At 42.4% G+C, this 15151-nt stretch overlaps 1 protein-coding gene across 1 annotated transcript in view; it reads right to left on the bottom strand.

The window, feature by feature from the left end:
• The window catches only part of pde10a (phosphodiesterase 10A), a 484537-nt gene that overhangs the window by 381149 nt on the left and 88237 nt on the right, over window positions 1-15151 (bottom strand). The window contains exon 2 of the mRNA XM_078557603.1: window positions 8907-9035. Within this exon, the coding sequence (XP_078413729.1) occupies window positions 8907-9035 (129 nt within the window). The remainder of the gene's footprint in view (window positions 1-8906; window positions 9036-15151) is intronic.

Here is a 15151-nt window from a genome sequence, read left to right as displayed (position 1 = left end):
ATTGAAACATTGACATAAGAGATCACAGAAAATTTATTATAACCACTTAAAGATTTCAATCAAGAAACGTCAGAAATTCATTTCAGTTGTCGAGTCAGAACCTCCTGGTGAGCTAATGTTTAACATAAGGACTAAGATAATGGGCTGAATTAATCACAATGGCGCGGCTCATGGAAATGACACTGGAAGCGGATGTCATTTCCATTTGTGTGTTAGGCTAATTAAGGAATGCATGGGGGACCAAGAGATTGCAGAGAGGACAATGTCAGAAGCTGGAACCAGTATCAAAAGCCTAGTACCTTCTCCCACTTTGTACCGCCATTTGGCAGAAATTCCTTTTCTACACCACCCTTCCTGCCACTGTAAACTGGTTATCCTGATGGCTTTGTCAGAGAGCCAGCACTTACCCCAACCTCCTTGTCATCCCCCATTTTGCTGCCACCTCATTTCACCAGGCAGGGCTTCAAAGTTCTGTAGTTCACATGCTCCCTTGATAAAATCAGGTTCTAAACAGTTGTGCTATAAATTATCCATTTACTTCTAAGGTGAAAGGGAGTTGGGATCAAAGGCAGCTAATTAGCAACTCTACTGAGTAACAAGGCTAGTGTAAGAGTTGGCAGAAAATTGGGAATGAGCTGAACAGAAATCCTGAATTACAACAACAAATCGAGACTGTGCCTTTTGAAAACATCCACGGTGTATTATTATACATAGTGGCTGAAGGGATATTAGTTGCTGATGGTTTGAATTGGGCACAAATTGTAACCCTCCCCTATTTGGGAGGCAGGCTTGCTTCTAAGGCTCTGAAAAAACTGAGAGTAATGATTCAATCTATAATCAATTGATTTCAAGTTGCCAGGGAGAAGCAGGCAGAGGAAGCCATTTTTGAGATTAGGTTACAGGTTTCCCTACAATCTTGCACCTAAAGGAAAGACAATGCTGATTATATTATTGACCACACAGAAGGTGGGTGGGTGCTCATGCTCAGATTGACTGAGTTCATGAGGATTTAAAGGAGGCTGAAAGTTTTGCCTAGCTTGAGCTAGAGCAAAAGAATCTATAGTGTAACTCTCACAGTGCAAGTCAGTCAGGAATCAGAAGTTGCCCAACTGGAAAAGTAAAAAGGAAGCAAGCCATCGGGAGTCGAGAATTATTTTAGACTGGTACCTGGAGGATGAACTGTCCACTTACAGGACAGTGTAACATATAACTGTAGCAGGTGATTTGTGGTTGTGCTAACTCTTTTTTTGTAGTTCAAAGTATATAAGTTGCTTATGAAAAGAAAATAGTGTTTAGTCAATAGTGTTTTTTAGTCATAGTGTTTTTTAGTCATTTGATACCGTAGAAGCTTTTAAAACATGAAATCTTGAAGTATTATTCTTGAGCTGTTAACTGGAAGTTCGAATTTCTCTTTAAAAGTTATCAGTCTGTATAACAAGATCATAACAACATGAAAACATAAGCTGGACAGGATGAATGCACTACATCTAGTGGACTTTATCATCGCTGTATGGGCCTAAACCATTCAACCAATGTGGCACAGACTTCAAATAAATCTTTTGTGTGAAAAGTACAATTTTTACATATTCAACTTTTAACCCAAAGACGTAACACAAAACAAAACCAGCGAAAAACTCTCTTGTAGATGTTGTAATGTTTAAAGAGGGAGCTACCGTTTTAATGCCACTAGGACAGATTAAAAAAGCATGAGAATCTTTAAGGTATGAAAATACATACGTACAAATATAAGAATTAGGAGAGGGAGTAGGCCATTTTGCCCCTTGAGTCTGATCCACAATTCAGTAAGATCATGGCTGATCTGATTGCAGCCCCAAAGCCACTTTCCTACCTAACCCTGATGCCCTTCACTCCCTTGTTAGTCAAGAATCTATCTACCTCTGCCTTAAAAATATTCAATGACCCTGTGATTCCACAGACTCATGGCCCTTTGAGAGAAAATTTCTCCTCATCTCCATCTTAAATGGGAGACCCCTTATTTTTAAACTGTATCCCCTAGTTCTGGCCTCTCCCACAGAGGGAAACATCCTCTCAGCACCCACTCTGTCAAGTTCCTTCAGGATCTTATATGTTTCAATAAGATTACTTCTCATTTTTCTAAACTCAAATAGATATTAACACAACCTGTCCAACCTTTCTTCATAAGATAACCCTTTCATTCCAGGAATCAGTCGAATGAATCTTCTCTGAACTGTTTCTAATGCAATATGTCCTTTCTTAAATAAAGAGACAAAAACTGTACAGAGTACTGTAGATGTGTCTCACCAATGCACCGTACAACTGTAGCAATACATCCCTACTTGCATATTCCATTCCCCTTGCCATAGACGACAATATTCTATTTGCCTTCTTGACCACGTACTCTACCTGTATACTAACTTTTTGTGATTCATGCACCAAGACACCTAGATTCCTCTCTATCTCAGAGTTCTGAAATCTCTCTCCATTTAGATAATCTGCTGTTTTTCTATTCTTCCTGCCAAAGTGGACAAGTTCACATTTTCCCACATTTTACTCCATCTACCAAATGTTTGCCCACTCACTTAACCTATCTATACCCCTTTGCAGACTCCTTTCGTCCTCTTTACAACTTAATTTCCAACCTAGCTTTGTGTCATCTTCAAAATTTCCAACTATAATTATTAAGCTATAATTAATTACCTCATGTAAATGTCAACTTTGAAGTTATAGTTTCCTTTATCATAAATATGTGTCATCCCAAGCCAATGTGCATATTGTGTTAATTGTCCAATAGGTGGATATCCATTTACCAAATTAGGCAGCAGAAGACATTCTGTAAATCACAACTGTTTTATTGTTAAACACGAGTTCAATACAAATACCAGTTTTCACTCTTCCTTTCTGGATCCTTACCTTGTCCGAAAGAAAAATTCCCTCAAATGGGGAAAAACCTAGCTCTTAAGCACAGGCTTCAATGGGCATCACCTGCTCTCAATTTACTCTGAAGCTTGTCCTGGTTTACTCTTAAAAGGGACCTGCATTTCTAATATTGTCATTAATAACAAATCTATAGTGATGCAGGAAAAAAGTAATGTTTTGGGAAGGTCAGGAATGGTACAGAATTAGTGCTGGTGTGCAAGGTGAACCTCTGCATTGGTACTTGAAAGAAAAATTCAAGGATTATTATTCATTTCCAACACCAGTTGGTAGTCAATAGACATTATTGCAAATCAAAAGGTCACAAGTTCAAAATGCAACATTAGCTGGCACTCAAACATATCAGTCTTAAAAGCAGCTTGCATTTCACTATTGCCAATGCTTATTCCTCGAGTGATAAAATACAGTGGGGAGAAGTAGCAATGAAAAATCAAAATGGGCAGGATGCAAATAAAATCCGCACAATGCCCAACTGAGATGTATCACACATCTGTAATTCAGTAGCCATCCAAAAACAAAATGATTTTTGTAATATTATCAAGGAACAAACATAAATATGCACACTCCTATCAGATATAGTTAGTTATATGATGAAGCAATCAGCAAAATGTAGATCGTGGTGATTTGCCGAGGGTTTCTTGCAATCGCCACTTTGACTTTGGTAGTAAATACTATCCAATTTTTCTGGAGTTTCCATGTGACTATAAATTCTATCCCAGATAATTATTTCTAGAAGTTTCCTGACCACTGAAGTCAAACTAACTGGTCTGTAAGCTGGGCTTACCCTTACAATAAGCTTTTTTGGACAAGGGTGTAATGTTTGCTATTCTCCAGTCCTCTGGCACCTCCCCTGAGCATAGGGAAGACTGAAATATTATGGCCAGTGCCCCTGTAATTTCCACTCTCACTTCCTTCAACATTCCTGGATGCATCTCATCCAGTCCTTGTCAACTTTAAGTATCGACAGTTTATCCAATACCTCCTCATCAATTTTGAACCCTTCTAGTGACAGTGTTTCCTCCTCTGTCACCATGGCCTGGGTAGCATCTGCTTTTTTGGTAAAGACAGATGCAAAGTATTCATTTAACACCTCAGCCATGCCCCATTCCTCCAAGTGTAAATCCCGTTTTTGATCCCTAATCACCCCTACTCATCCTTTTACCTCCCTTTTACTATTTATGTGCCTACAGAAGACTTTGGGATTCCCCTTTATGTTAGCTGCCAGTCTTTTCTCATAATCTCTCTTTACTTCTCTTATTTGCTTCTTTACCTCTCATCTGAATTTTCTGAATTCAGCTTGGTTCTTAATTGTATTTTCTACCTGACACCTGTCATAAGCACACTTTTTCTTCTTTATCTTAATTTCTATCTCCTTTTTCATCCAAGGAGCCTCTAGGTTTGTCTATGCTACCTTTCCCTTTTGAGGGAATATACCTTGACTGTGCCCAAACCATTTCTTTTTTGAATGTAGACCATTGTTCAGCTAATTTTCCCACCAGCCTTTGGTCCGTTGTCCAGCCCTGCTCCGTTCTCGCCCCATTGAGGTCTGCTCCACATGTCATGAAAGTATAATAATTTTCATCATATTTTTCTGGTTCATTGTGAAGTAGGTTTATGGGGATAAGTATAGTTGGGTCTGTCTGTGTGTGATTTAATTACATTTGGAGTCAAGTAGACAGCAAGCTTTAACTCATCAAAAGAAGCCAGGTGCTTGGCATGCTAATGAATAAACATGGATGCTGTTTTAACATGTAAGGTGTGAAGGGAATTTTCATTTTTAGATAGATGAAGGGAAATTTGGATTTCAAAGAGATTTTAGTCTGTTTACAACTAGCCAGATAAGCAAGGCTAAGGAATGTTTATTTTTCCCAAAGGTTACTGACAATGAATAGTAGCAACATAAAAATTTTTATATTGTGAGGAAGATGCAGTTTCAAAGATATATGAAACAATAAAATTTACATCTTAAAAAGCGAGAAACATATATAAAGGAGAATGAGGCTATGTGCCAAGAGAAGGCCCTGTGAGGTCTAACAGAAGTGTGTGAAATAGCCTTAATGAAGCCTCCATTTGTGCTTAAACCTGCTGTCTACCGAAACTGAAGCTGGAGAAAGTCATTTGAAATTCCACTGTCCAAATTATTGTGTTAATTTGCTGGATCAGTTTAAAATTTAAAACTTATTTTTAGACCGGTGCCTTAAAGGGGATATAACTGGGAGTTAGGTTAATTAGGAACTCTAGGAGTTATTATAGTAGAAATATGTAGTCTTATGTGTGTGCTTGAAATCTTTTCTGTTGTTAATAAATATTTTAATTTAACTTTTTAAAAAATCTCTAAAAGTCTTGGTGGACTTATTACTTCTCAATTCAGTGCATGCATTTCGAAATAAATACAAATTGAAAAACCTTTGTGACAGCGCAACCAAGTTTCCCTAGTGGATTTGGTCCACCTGGCACACATCATCTGCCGCATCATAACACCCAGTTAATTATTCTTACACTGGACTGCCCCTTGTCCTTTTCTACCATCTTCCTGAACCTTATGATACAATGATCACTGTCTCCTAAATGTTCTCTCACTGACACTTGACCCACTTGGCCTAACTCATTTCCAAGAATCTGGTCTAACAGTGCCTCTTTTCTTGTTGGATTGGACACACACTCCTGTAGAAAATTTGCCTGGACACACTCCAGGAATTCTTACCCCTCTCTGCCCTTTACACTAATGCTATCCCAGTCTATATTCGGGTAATTAAAGGCCCCCATTATAACTAATCGATAATGTTTGCACCTCTCTGTAATTTCACTGCAGATTTGTTCTTCTACATCCTTCCCACTAATTGGCGGCCTATAGACTACACCAAGCAATATAATTGCACCCTTTTTGATCCTTAGCTCTAGCCAAATTGATTCTATCCTTGAACCCTCTCGGACAATACTCTTTCTCCAGCACTGCAAGGTTCTCCTTAACCAATACAGCCACCCCTCCTCCTTTTCTTCCTGCCCTATCTTTCCGAACACCTTGCACCCAGGAATATTTAACACCCAGTCCTGTCCTTCCTTGGGTCAGGTCTCTGTTATCGCCACAACATCATAATTCTGCATGGCAATCTGTGCCTGTAACTCACCAATCTTATTTACTATACTCAGTGCATTCACATACATGTATTATAACCCTGATTTAGACTTCATTACTTTCTCCCTCATCTAACTCTGCCTATTAACTTACTATTCTCTGCTCTAGTGCTATCCGTCTCTCCCAGTATTTTGTGCACCTTGGTATTACTCTCTAATATTCTCTCCTGGTTCCCATGCCCCTGCTGAATTAGTTTAAAGCCACCCCAACAGCACTAGGAAAATGCCCCGCAAGGAACTCAGTCCCGGCTCTATTCAGGTGCAACCTATCCAGCTTGTACAGGTGCCATCTCCCCCACAGTCAGTCCTAGTGACCCAAGAGTCCAAAGCCCTCCCTCCTGCAGCATCTTTCCAGCCACGCATTCATCTGCCCTGTCCTCCTATTTCTGTACTCACTTGCACGTGGCACTGGGAGTAATCCAGAGATTAATACTTTTGAGGTCCTGCTAGCTAATTTTCTACCTAGCTCCTTAAATGCCGCCTGCATGACTACATCCCCCTTCCTACCTAAGTCATTGGTACCAACGTGGACCATGGCCTCTGGCTGTTCACGCTCCCCCAGAACAATGTCCTGCAGCTGCTCAGTGACATCATTGACCCTGACACCAGGGACACAACATACCACCCTGGAGTCACGTCTATGGCCGCAGAAATGCCTGTTTGTTCCCTAATTAATGAATCTCCTATCACTATTGCTCTTCCTTTCTTCTTTCTCCCTACTGTACAGCCGAGCCACTTGTGGTGCCACAAACTTGGCTCTGACTTCACTCCTCAGAGGAAACACGTCCTCACCAGTGTCCAAGGCAGTAAACCGATTAGCGAGTGGGACCCCAGGGGTCTCCTGCACTACCTGCCTGGTTGGGCTGCCTGGGGGTCACCTATTCCCTTTCTCCCTCCATGCTCCTATTATGCGGTGTGACTGCCTCTTTCAACGTGCTATCCACGTAGCTCTCAGCCTCCTGGATGCATCACAGTGCCTCCAGCCACCGTTCGAGCTTTGAAACCCACAGCTCAAGTTTCTGCAGCCAGCAGCAATTCCTGCACATGTGGTTGTCTAGCTCACCAGTAGTATCCACAACTCCCCACACATTACAAAACATGCATTCCACATGACCGAGCTGCCCTGCCATGTCTTATCTTTACTTCCTTTATGGTAACTTCATTTTACTTTGGTTTACTTATATTACTGGCCCTGACTTCACCTTATTCCTGGTGTTTCTTACTCAAATCCAAGTAGCACCTTCTTTAAAAATTATATACTTTTCTAATTTGCAGCTATTTAAAGACACTCCCTAACAGCAGTTTCTTACCAACCAATGAACTTATGGTTTTCCTGTGATGTCACTGCTTGATTTTTTTTTTCAAACTCAGCTCCGAAGTTTACACCCAGATATGTTTCTGCTCAGCTGCTCCTGTCCCTACTTAGAATAATTCCTATGTATAACACAACTCTTTCCCTCATGCACCAAATTCCCACGTGAGCCTAATTCGCCACTCACTGGGTTCTCACTCCAGCGTAGTTGCCTGTTTCTTCACACACCCCTTACTGATTTATTGAATTCAGGCCAATTGAAAATGAATATTCTTCTTTGAAGGCTAAATTACTTCAAATTTCGAGCATTTTGACAAACTAAAACAGTATTGTTCTGCCAACCACTGTAATGTTATAATAGTGTTCTATTCTAGATCGCCAGGTGGTGAAGGGTAGAACTGGAGCCTGATTTTTACACACCTATAAGCTTTTATTTAAAGAGTTACACTTTACAAAAATGCACCTCCAAACTCAGCAACTGCAGTTTCACTGTGCTCAAGTGACTTCCAGCTAATACCTGAATACAATTAAAACGCTCAATATACAATTAACAAGTTGCATATAAAATCATTTGCACTATCAAGAAAATAATCAGAAATGGGATGGCAGAAAATTCCCATGTTGAATTAACTTCTGAAAATACATAAGAACAACTAAATAAATGCAAAATGCATGCTTTAGAAAATTGTAGAAAATACTGTACCACAAAGAATAGAAATGCTCCCATTCAATGGGATTCCAAAACAAATTCTGATTGTGTTTCTCTAGGATTTCTACACAATTGGGAAGCTTCCAAAGTGGTCACTAAAATTCCCAAATTGCTTGGTGGTTATTTTGTTGCTGCTTAATGTCTCAAGCCAAAAGAAAGCTACAGAAGTAGTGAGATCAAATAAGGAAATTAGAACAGCAAGGAAAATAAAATAATAAAGCAATTAAGGGGAAAAACAGGTAAGAAGCAAAGTGAAAGGAAATAGTAAGAGATTTGAAAATATAGTCTGCAAAATTGCATGGAGAAAATTCATTTATTCATATTTTGCTTGGTGTATTCACATTTCATGCATACTGAGTAAACAGGCGTGGAGAAAATAGAGGAAAATGGTGCACAGCAAAAGTCTTCATCACAAGGGTGCACTGTAACACATAGATTGTTTGTTTGCATACCAATATAAATAATTGTTTCCATGACTCAAAAACACACATTTTAAGGTTTGAGTGGCTTTCCATTGCAGTATTTAAAATGTAATTTATATTTATTTGTTAACTACTTTCTACTATTTTGAAAATATTGGCTTTAGTTGAATCAATATCAACCAAGACTGATTGTGTTGGTGCAAGGACCCAGATAGCACAGGTTTGCATGTGGAAATACACCCATTACCCAGTCTACATTTTCCAGTACTATCAACACTATCAATAACTATGCAGGGATATATTGTGCAGAATGCTTTTGCTGCAGATGTTAATTAAAACATTGCACTGCATGAACTGTAGATTATGCCAAATATATAGCTCCTCAATAACGAGCATAGAGCAGTAAGCTTACCGTCTCGTCTGCTCTGTTTTTTCAGCAGCCATCTCTCCACTGTTTCAATATTAACATTTTCTGCCACAAATTCATCGAGAACATTTGAATGAAGGGATAAGTACGACTTTACTTTTTCATCTGTCAGACCTGCAAAGGTAAAAGACAATAAGAGTAAGAGAGTGCAAGCACTCCCTGCAGCTGTGCATAAAATCTGGAATAGATGCCCTCGAGATCATTTCTGCAGGAAAGGCATCCTGACCATACCAATTCCTGGTTGGTCAATAGAAATCCAAAGAACGTTGCAGGCAACGAAAAGAGAGGGTGAAACTCCAACTAGTCACATGAAAGCTTGTAAGTACATTGCATGACAAGAATATTATTTACAGAGCTACAGCCTTGCACCATTATCAAAAATTGTGTACAGGTCATTCTAAAATGGAAAAGTCTAGAGCCATTTTGAAAGTTATAAGGGTGATTTTTTTCCTCTTTGGCATTCCCAAAGCACCATGAAGAAAACAAAAGAAATGGAGACCAATCGTCATTGAACTAACTCATGATTTCCTGGGCTTCCCAAATTGACAACATGGGACCAGTGCCTAGAGTTTGGTGTCCCTTAAGAAATCTAGCTCTAGAACTTGTATCAGGAAGCTTGTACCTGTGAAGTGGTGGTTGTGCAGTGATCCTGGCTAAAACACAAAAACTTTATCAGCAAGCATTTTAACCTCTTCTCAGATAATCTTAAGGTCAGTGTCCAGGGATGCAGCTGCAGATCTCTTAGGCCAGCAGTTATGCTTCACATTCCTGTTCTGCTTTCCACTGCAAAGCCCAATCAATGGTTGGGCCTGCCCCAGGAGTGCACCAAGCCTTGCAAATAGCCCAGGAAATGTAAAGTCACATGATCTACTTTCTTCTTCCTTTGAGAACACAGCATTACTGAGGTATGCTGTGCCTGTCAGTCATCCATATAGGGAAATCTATCCTATAGGCCCTGCAACAGGGTGGGACTGAGTTTGGTTCTCAAATTGGCTTGTACTGCTTATCCAGCTTGACAGAACACAGTAACTCTAAATATGAATCAATTTCAAATATGCAACTGCCTAAATGAATACAATGGCTTCATTTCCTGGAATTTAAAAGGTTAACAGCTGATTCCATCAAAGTTTTCAAGATATTAAGGGGAACTGATTGGATAGATAGAAAGTATTTCTTCTGGTATAGGAATCTAGGATTAGGGGACATTGCCTAAAAATTAGTCAGACCTTTCAGGAGTGAAGTTAGGAAACACTTCTACACACAAAGGGTGGTAGAAGTTTCTAACACATTTCTGCAAATGGCAGTTAATGCTTGATCAATTATAAATTTTAGATAGATAGATTTCTGTTAGCCAAAGGTATTAAGGGATAAGGAGCAAAGGTGGTTATATGAAGCTAGCTCACAGATAAGCTACAGATAGCAGAACACGATTGAGGGGCTAAGTGGCCCAGTACTGCTCCCATATTCCAGTCCCAACGATCAACAGATCTGATGGCAGGATCTGGCTAATGGTGTTCCTCACTGACCTGTATCTAGGACCTCAATTTTTCACCATATCTGGTCTTTCTCAAGTTTGTACTATGTTAGCAGGAGGTTGCAGAAACATACACAAGTGAAACATGAATTTGTAAAACTACAGTAGATTGGAGTTCATAATGGGCAAGTGTGAGGTCATCCATTTTGGACCCAAGAAAGATAAATCAAGTTTTTTTTTAAATGGTGAGGAATTAGGAAGTGTAGGTGCACAAAGATATTTAGGAATACCGATATACAAATCATTAAAGACTGGCAGATATGAAACACAATTAAAATGCTACTGTAATATTAGCCTTTACCTCAAGGGGGTTGGAATACAAAGGGGAGGAAGTTATACTTCAGTCATACACAGCCTCAGTCAGACCCTATCTGGAGTAATTTGTTGAGTTTTGGGCTCTGCACAAAGCAAGGACAAGGCCTCAGAGAATGTATCATGCAGACTCAACAGAATGATACTGGAGCTTGAAGCTGGGACAGCAAAGGTTCATTAGATTAGTTCCAGGGATGAGAGGGTTGTCCTATGATGAAAGGTTAATTAAATTGGGCCTATACTCTTTGGAGCTTAGAAGAATGAGAGATGAGGTCATTGAAACACACAAGAATCTGAAGGGGGTTGACAGGGTTGACACCAAGAGCAGAATTTTCCATTCTTGAAACTAAGTGGGCGGGTTCCGTAGCAAGTTTCCCGCTGGGCAGTGTGGAGGGAAATTGCACCCGATTTCACGCTCGGAAGCTAATTAATTATGTACAGGTTAGTTTCTCTCCAAATTACGTGCCAGGCTGGGAGCTGATTCGTCCACCCCACCGTCACCTAACAGGGTCAAATATCCGGGCGCCATATTTAAACTCCACCCTCACTCTCTCCAGCCCAGCTATGTGAAGATGTTGTTTCCAGATGGCTGCTCCGAAGAAAAGAGCTGCCCTGAAGTTCAATAATGACTCCCTGGAGGCCCTCATCAATGGTGTGTGGTAATACCAGGGTGTCCTCTATCCCAGGGATGGCTCCAGGAGGGTAAATCAACCTCCAGCTCACTCCAATCTCACCCTCTCATAATGGCATCATGCACTGAAAGGGTTAAACTGCTCAGGGATCTCACCCAATATGAGCGGGGGACAAATCACCATTGATTGTCTCACAGGCATGTTAACATCACAAGCATCTCATCTATCATGTTGCACAAACTCCATCCACAGCCCTTACTGGGGAAGATTCAGCACACACAGTAGGCATGCGTGCTTCCCAACCTCTGCTCCATTCTTCTCATCATATTCCATCTATTTGTCTTTATGCAGGCCAAGCTTTTACATAACAAGAGGGAGAGATCCCAGACTGGAGGAAGGATGGCTGACATCCTGGACTGAACCAAATTTGAGGTGGATGCCGCTGAGTTGGCAGGTGAGGGCAGAGCCCGCTCCTGTGGGGAAGGTGAGGCCAGCCTCTCCCAGCAAGCCAGTACAGATGAGCCCTCCATGGGTTGATCACATCCTGACATTCTCAGTGAGTGACATGAAATGTTGTATTCAGCTTGTTCATGAACTAATTCTATCTGCTCTCTCCTACAGGCACCAGCAGGTCCAGACACACCACCAGACCCCACATAAGCCCGAGCCCCCAGGCCACCTCAAATGAGGAAGCTGAGGAGCCATTAGAAGACCCATCACTGCAATCAACTGCACCCTCAAACAGCGCAGAGACATACGACCTGGTGGGTCCTAGTTATAGAGTAGGCTCAGGGTCACATTCTGGGGAACACCTCACAGGCATATCTACGCAGCAGTCGGAGGCAGTCATAGTTCAGGTCTCTGGCACTCGAAGGACTGCTGGAGATCAGGCACCCGCTGAGTCTGAGTCTGATGATGAGCTTCTGGAAACAGCCGTGTCACACATGCTGGAGATGCATGGACAGGTGGGAAGAAAATCAGGTAGAGTTGCGAGAGGCAGTCAACAGACTAGAGTGAAGGATGGATAAATTCCGTCTGTTCTCTCTGATGCTCCAACATGTGAGCGTCTTGAGGTCTCCATGGGAAGGGTGGCAACTGCCTTGGAAGCCTGGGTCCAGCAGATCCTGCCGTATTTGCGCTTGGACCTGCACTCTATCAATATAGGCATTGGTGGGATCCATCAGTGGCTAGGCAAGAGTGGGGTGGGCACCTTGATCTCCCTCCAGGAGCCCCTTCACCTCAGGGAATCAGGTAGGAGCCCACAGGCATCCATAGGGAGGAGGACCAGCAGCTGGAGACTCCAGGGCCATCCACGCAGGTGACTCCGAGAGAGTCCAGCCGATCACAATCCCTCTGCCTGTGACCCCATCACCTTCAGCTGTACAGGTGAGGAGGGTGCACCTGCCATACAGCAGGAGGCCCAAACCAGGCCAGGGCCCAGCAGCTCTCGGCCCTCTAGAAGATGCCCGCCAAAGCAGGCTGCCACCACCTCTGCTGCAGATGTCGAGGATATACCTTGACGTAGCAGTAGAATTAGAAAAATTAAGAAGCTTTTAAATCACTTCTGGGTCATGGGTGTTCACTGTTAATATAATGTACCTTTGTAAATACATTTGCTGTTTAAGAGAATGGTCTTGTTATTTGAAAGCGTTGTGCATATGCATCTATGTGCCCTCTTATTGCGAGGGTGATCCATGCTCCAATCTGTGATCGCTTCCCTTTGTGAGCCTCACATTCATGTGATGTGTAGCTGAGCCATGATAACTACTTTACTCTTATGTTTTATCAGGGAGATGTGTCAAACTCTTCACTGAAGTTTCAGCAAAATGCGTTAGCAATCATACTCCTTACAAGACAGCATGGAGCTAGGCATCTTCACTGGCCTTGGAGGGGTAACTGTTAATGTCCCTCCAATTGCCTGTACCATAATCATCCTGAAATCGTGTGGCTATCAGTGTGGCACAGACACGTCTTCGACATTGTGCTTCTTTGAGGGCATCCTCACATGGAAGCAGACTCTCATTTCCCCAATTCAGGTTCCTGCCCTTCCTGCTCTTCATCGTCCGAGGACCTCTACTCCAGGTTTCCCTCTGGCAAGGGAACCCCCTTTGAAGCACCAGGTTGTGAAGAACGCAACAGTCCACAATGATGTGGCGCACTCTCTATGGAGAGTACTGCAGAACCCCACCTGAGTAGTCCAAACATCAGAAGCGCATCTTCAGGATGCCAACAGTCTGCTCGATGATGGATCGTGTTGCCTTATGCGCTTCGTTGTATCTCTCCTCCAAGTGACTCAGAGGACAATGCTCTGCTGTGATGAGCCATCCTTTGAGTGGGTATCCCTTATCCCCAAGTAGCCATCCCTGTATTCCCTGAGGGCCTTCTAATATGTGAGGCACCTGGGAATGACTCAGGATGTATGTGTCATGGCAACTCACAGGGTACCTGGCACAAACATGCATGATGTGCTTCTGATGATCGCACAGCAGTTGAACGTTCAGGGAGTGGTACCCTTTCCTGTTAATAAACATTAGGGGCTCGTGTCATGGAGCCCATAAAGCCACATCTGTGCAATCGATTGCACCCTGTACTCTAAAGAAGGCTGGCATAGCTACAAATCCCAGAAATCTAGCAGCCCGGCTAGCTTCATCGTGTGTGAAATTCATATAATGATGAGCCTTACTGTAGAGGGCACCTGTCACCTCCTTGATACATTTATGTGCTGAGGACTGCAAGGTGCCCCATAGGTCCCATGTGGATCCCTGGAACGATCCTCGGCACAAAAATGAGTACGGTGCTGGCCTTCAGGGCTACTAGCAAGAGATGCCCTCCCAGTCCATGGGGCTTTAGATCCTCCCACAGAATGTGGCAGATATGATCCACCACCACTCTTGACAAGCAAGATGTGCGCAGCGTTGTCTGTCACCCATTTCCAGATATTGGTCATGCGAGTCACCTATGTGGGGTGGGTCTAACCTCCTCATCCTCTGGGTGTTGCTGGGGCTCCCCTGGACCATGTACCTTAGGCCGAGACTCCTCTCGAAGCTGTGCTAGACTGCGCCGGGCCCTTCTTCTCCTCCTTAATTCAATCACTGCCATCAAGAAGGCAGCATTGAGGACAGGCCCCATTATTCAATCCTCCTTCTCCCTGTGGACTGATAGATGCAACAGATTAATGAATACTGGGCAAATATAGTAGACGTTCCACTCGCATATAAAAAGCCAATGTCATGCCCTAGAGCTGCATCTGTGCTACCAGATTTTTGCTAATACAGACTTGCAGCTGAGGTGCACACTCACAGGTCTAGGTGACCAAGATGCCAACCCTGATTCTTGACATCTCAATCCCACAGAGGTAGGAAGAGGTTTAGCACATTCATGAAATATGTCATGTTCACAAAGGTACTCCTGCAATCTGTGATCTGGTATGCTGATCAAGCTCACCTTGCACTTCAGCAATGACTGGATGCACTTTGGCCCATCATCCATACCAGTTGGAGAAAGCACATTATAGGCTTTCATTGATGATCTAGCAGATATGCAGCAGCTGTGCTTACTTCATGGTTGCCTGCATTTTCTATTCTCACATACCTCTCTGTTAAAGGTCAATGGAATGACTGTATTTGAAGCCAATGACTCCTGCAGTCTCTCATTAAAGTGCAACAAAAGGCAATGGCTCCAAATGCACCTTCTCTTTTCTCTCAGCTCTGGCTCCATTTAGTGTCTTTGCCCCTTTTTTATTTCTGAGCTCA

Source organism: Cetorhinus maximus, chromosome 14 (assembly GCF_964194155.1).
Source record: "Cetorhinus maximus chromosome 14, sCetMax3.hap1.1, whole genome shotgun sequence".
In the NCBI taxonomy this organism is placed as follows: domain Eukaryota; kingdom Metazoa; phylum Chordata; class Chondrichthyes; order Lamniformes; family Cetorhinidae; genus Cetorhinus; species Cetorhinus maximus.
Note: the sequence above shows the minus strand (reverse complement) of the source record. Positions and strands in the feature narration are given on the sequence as shown.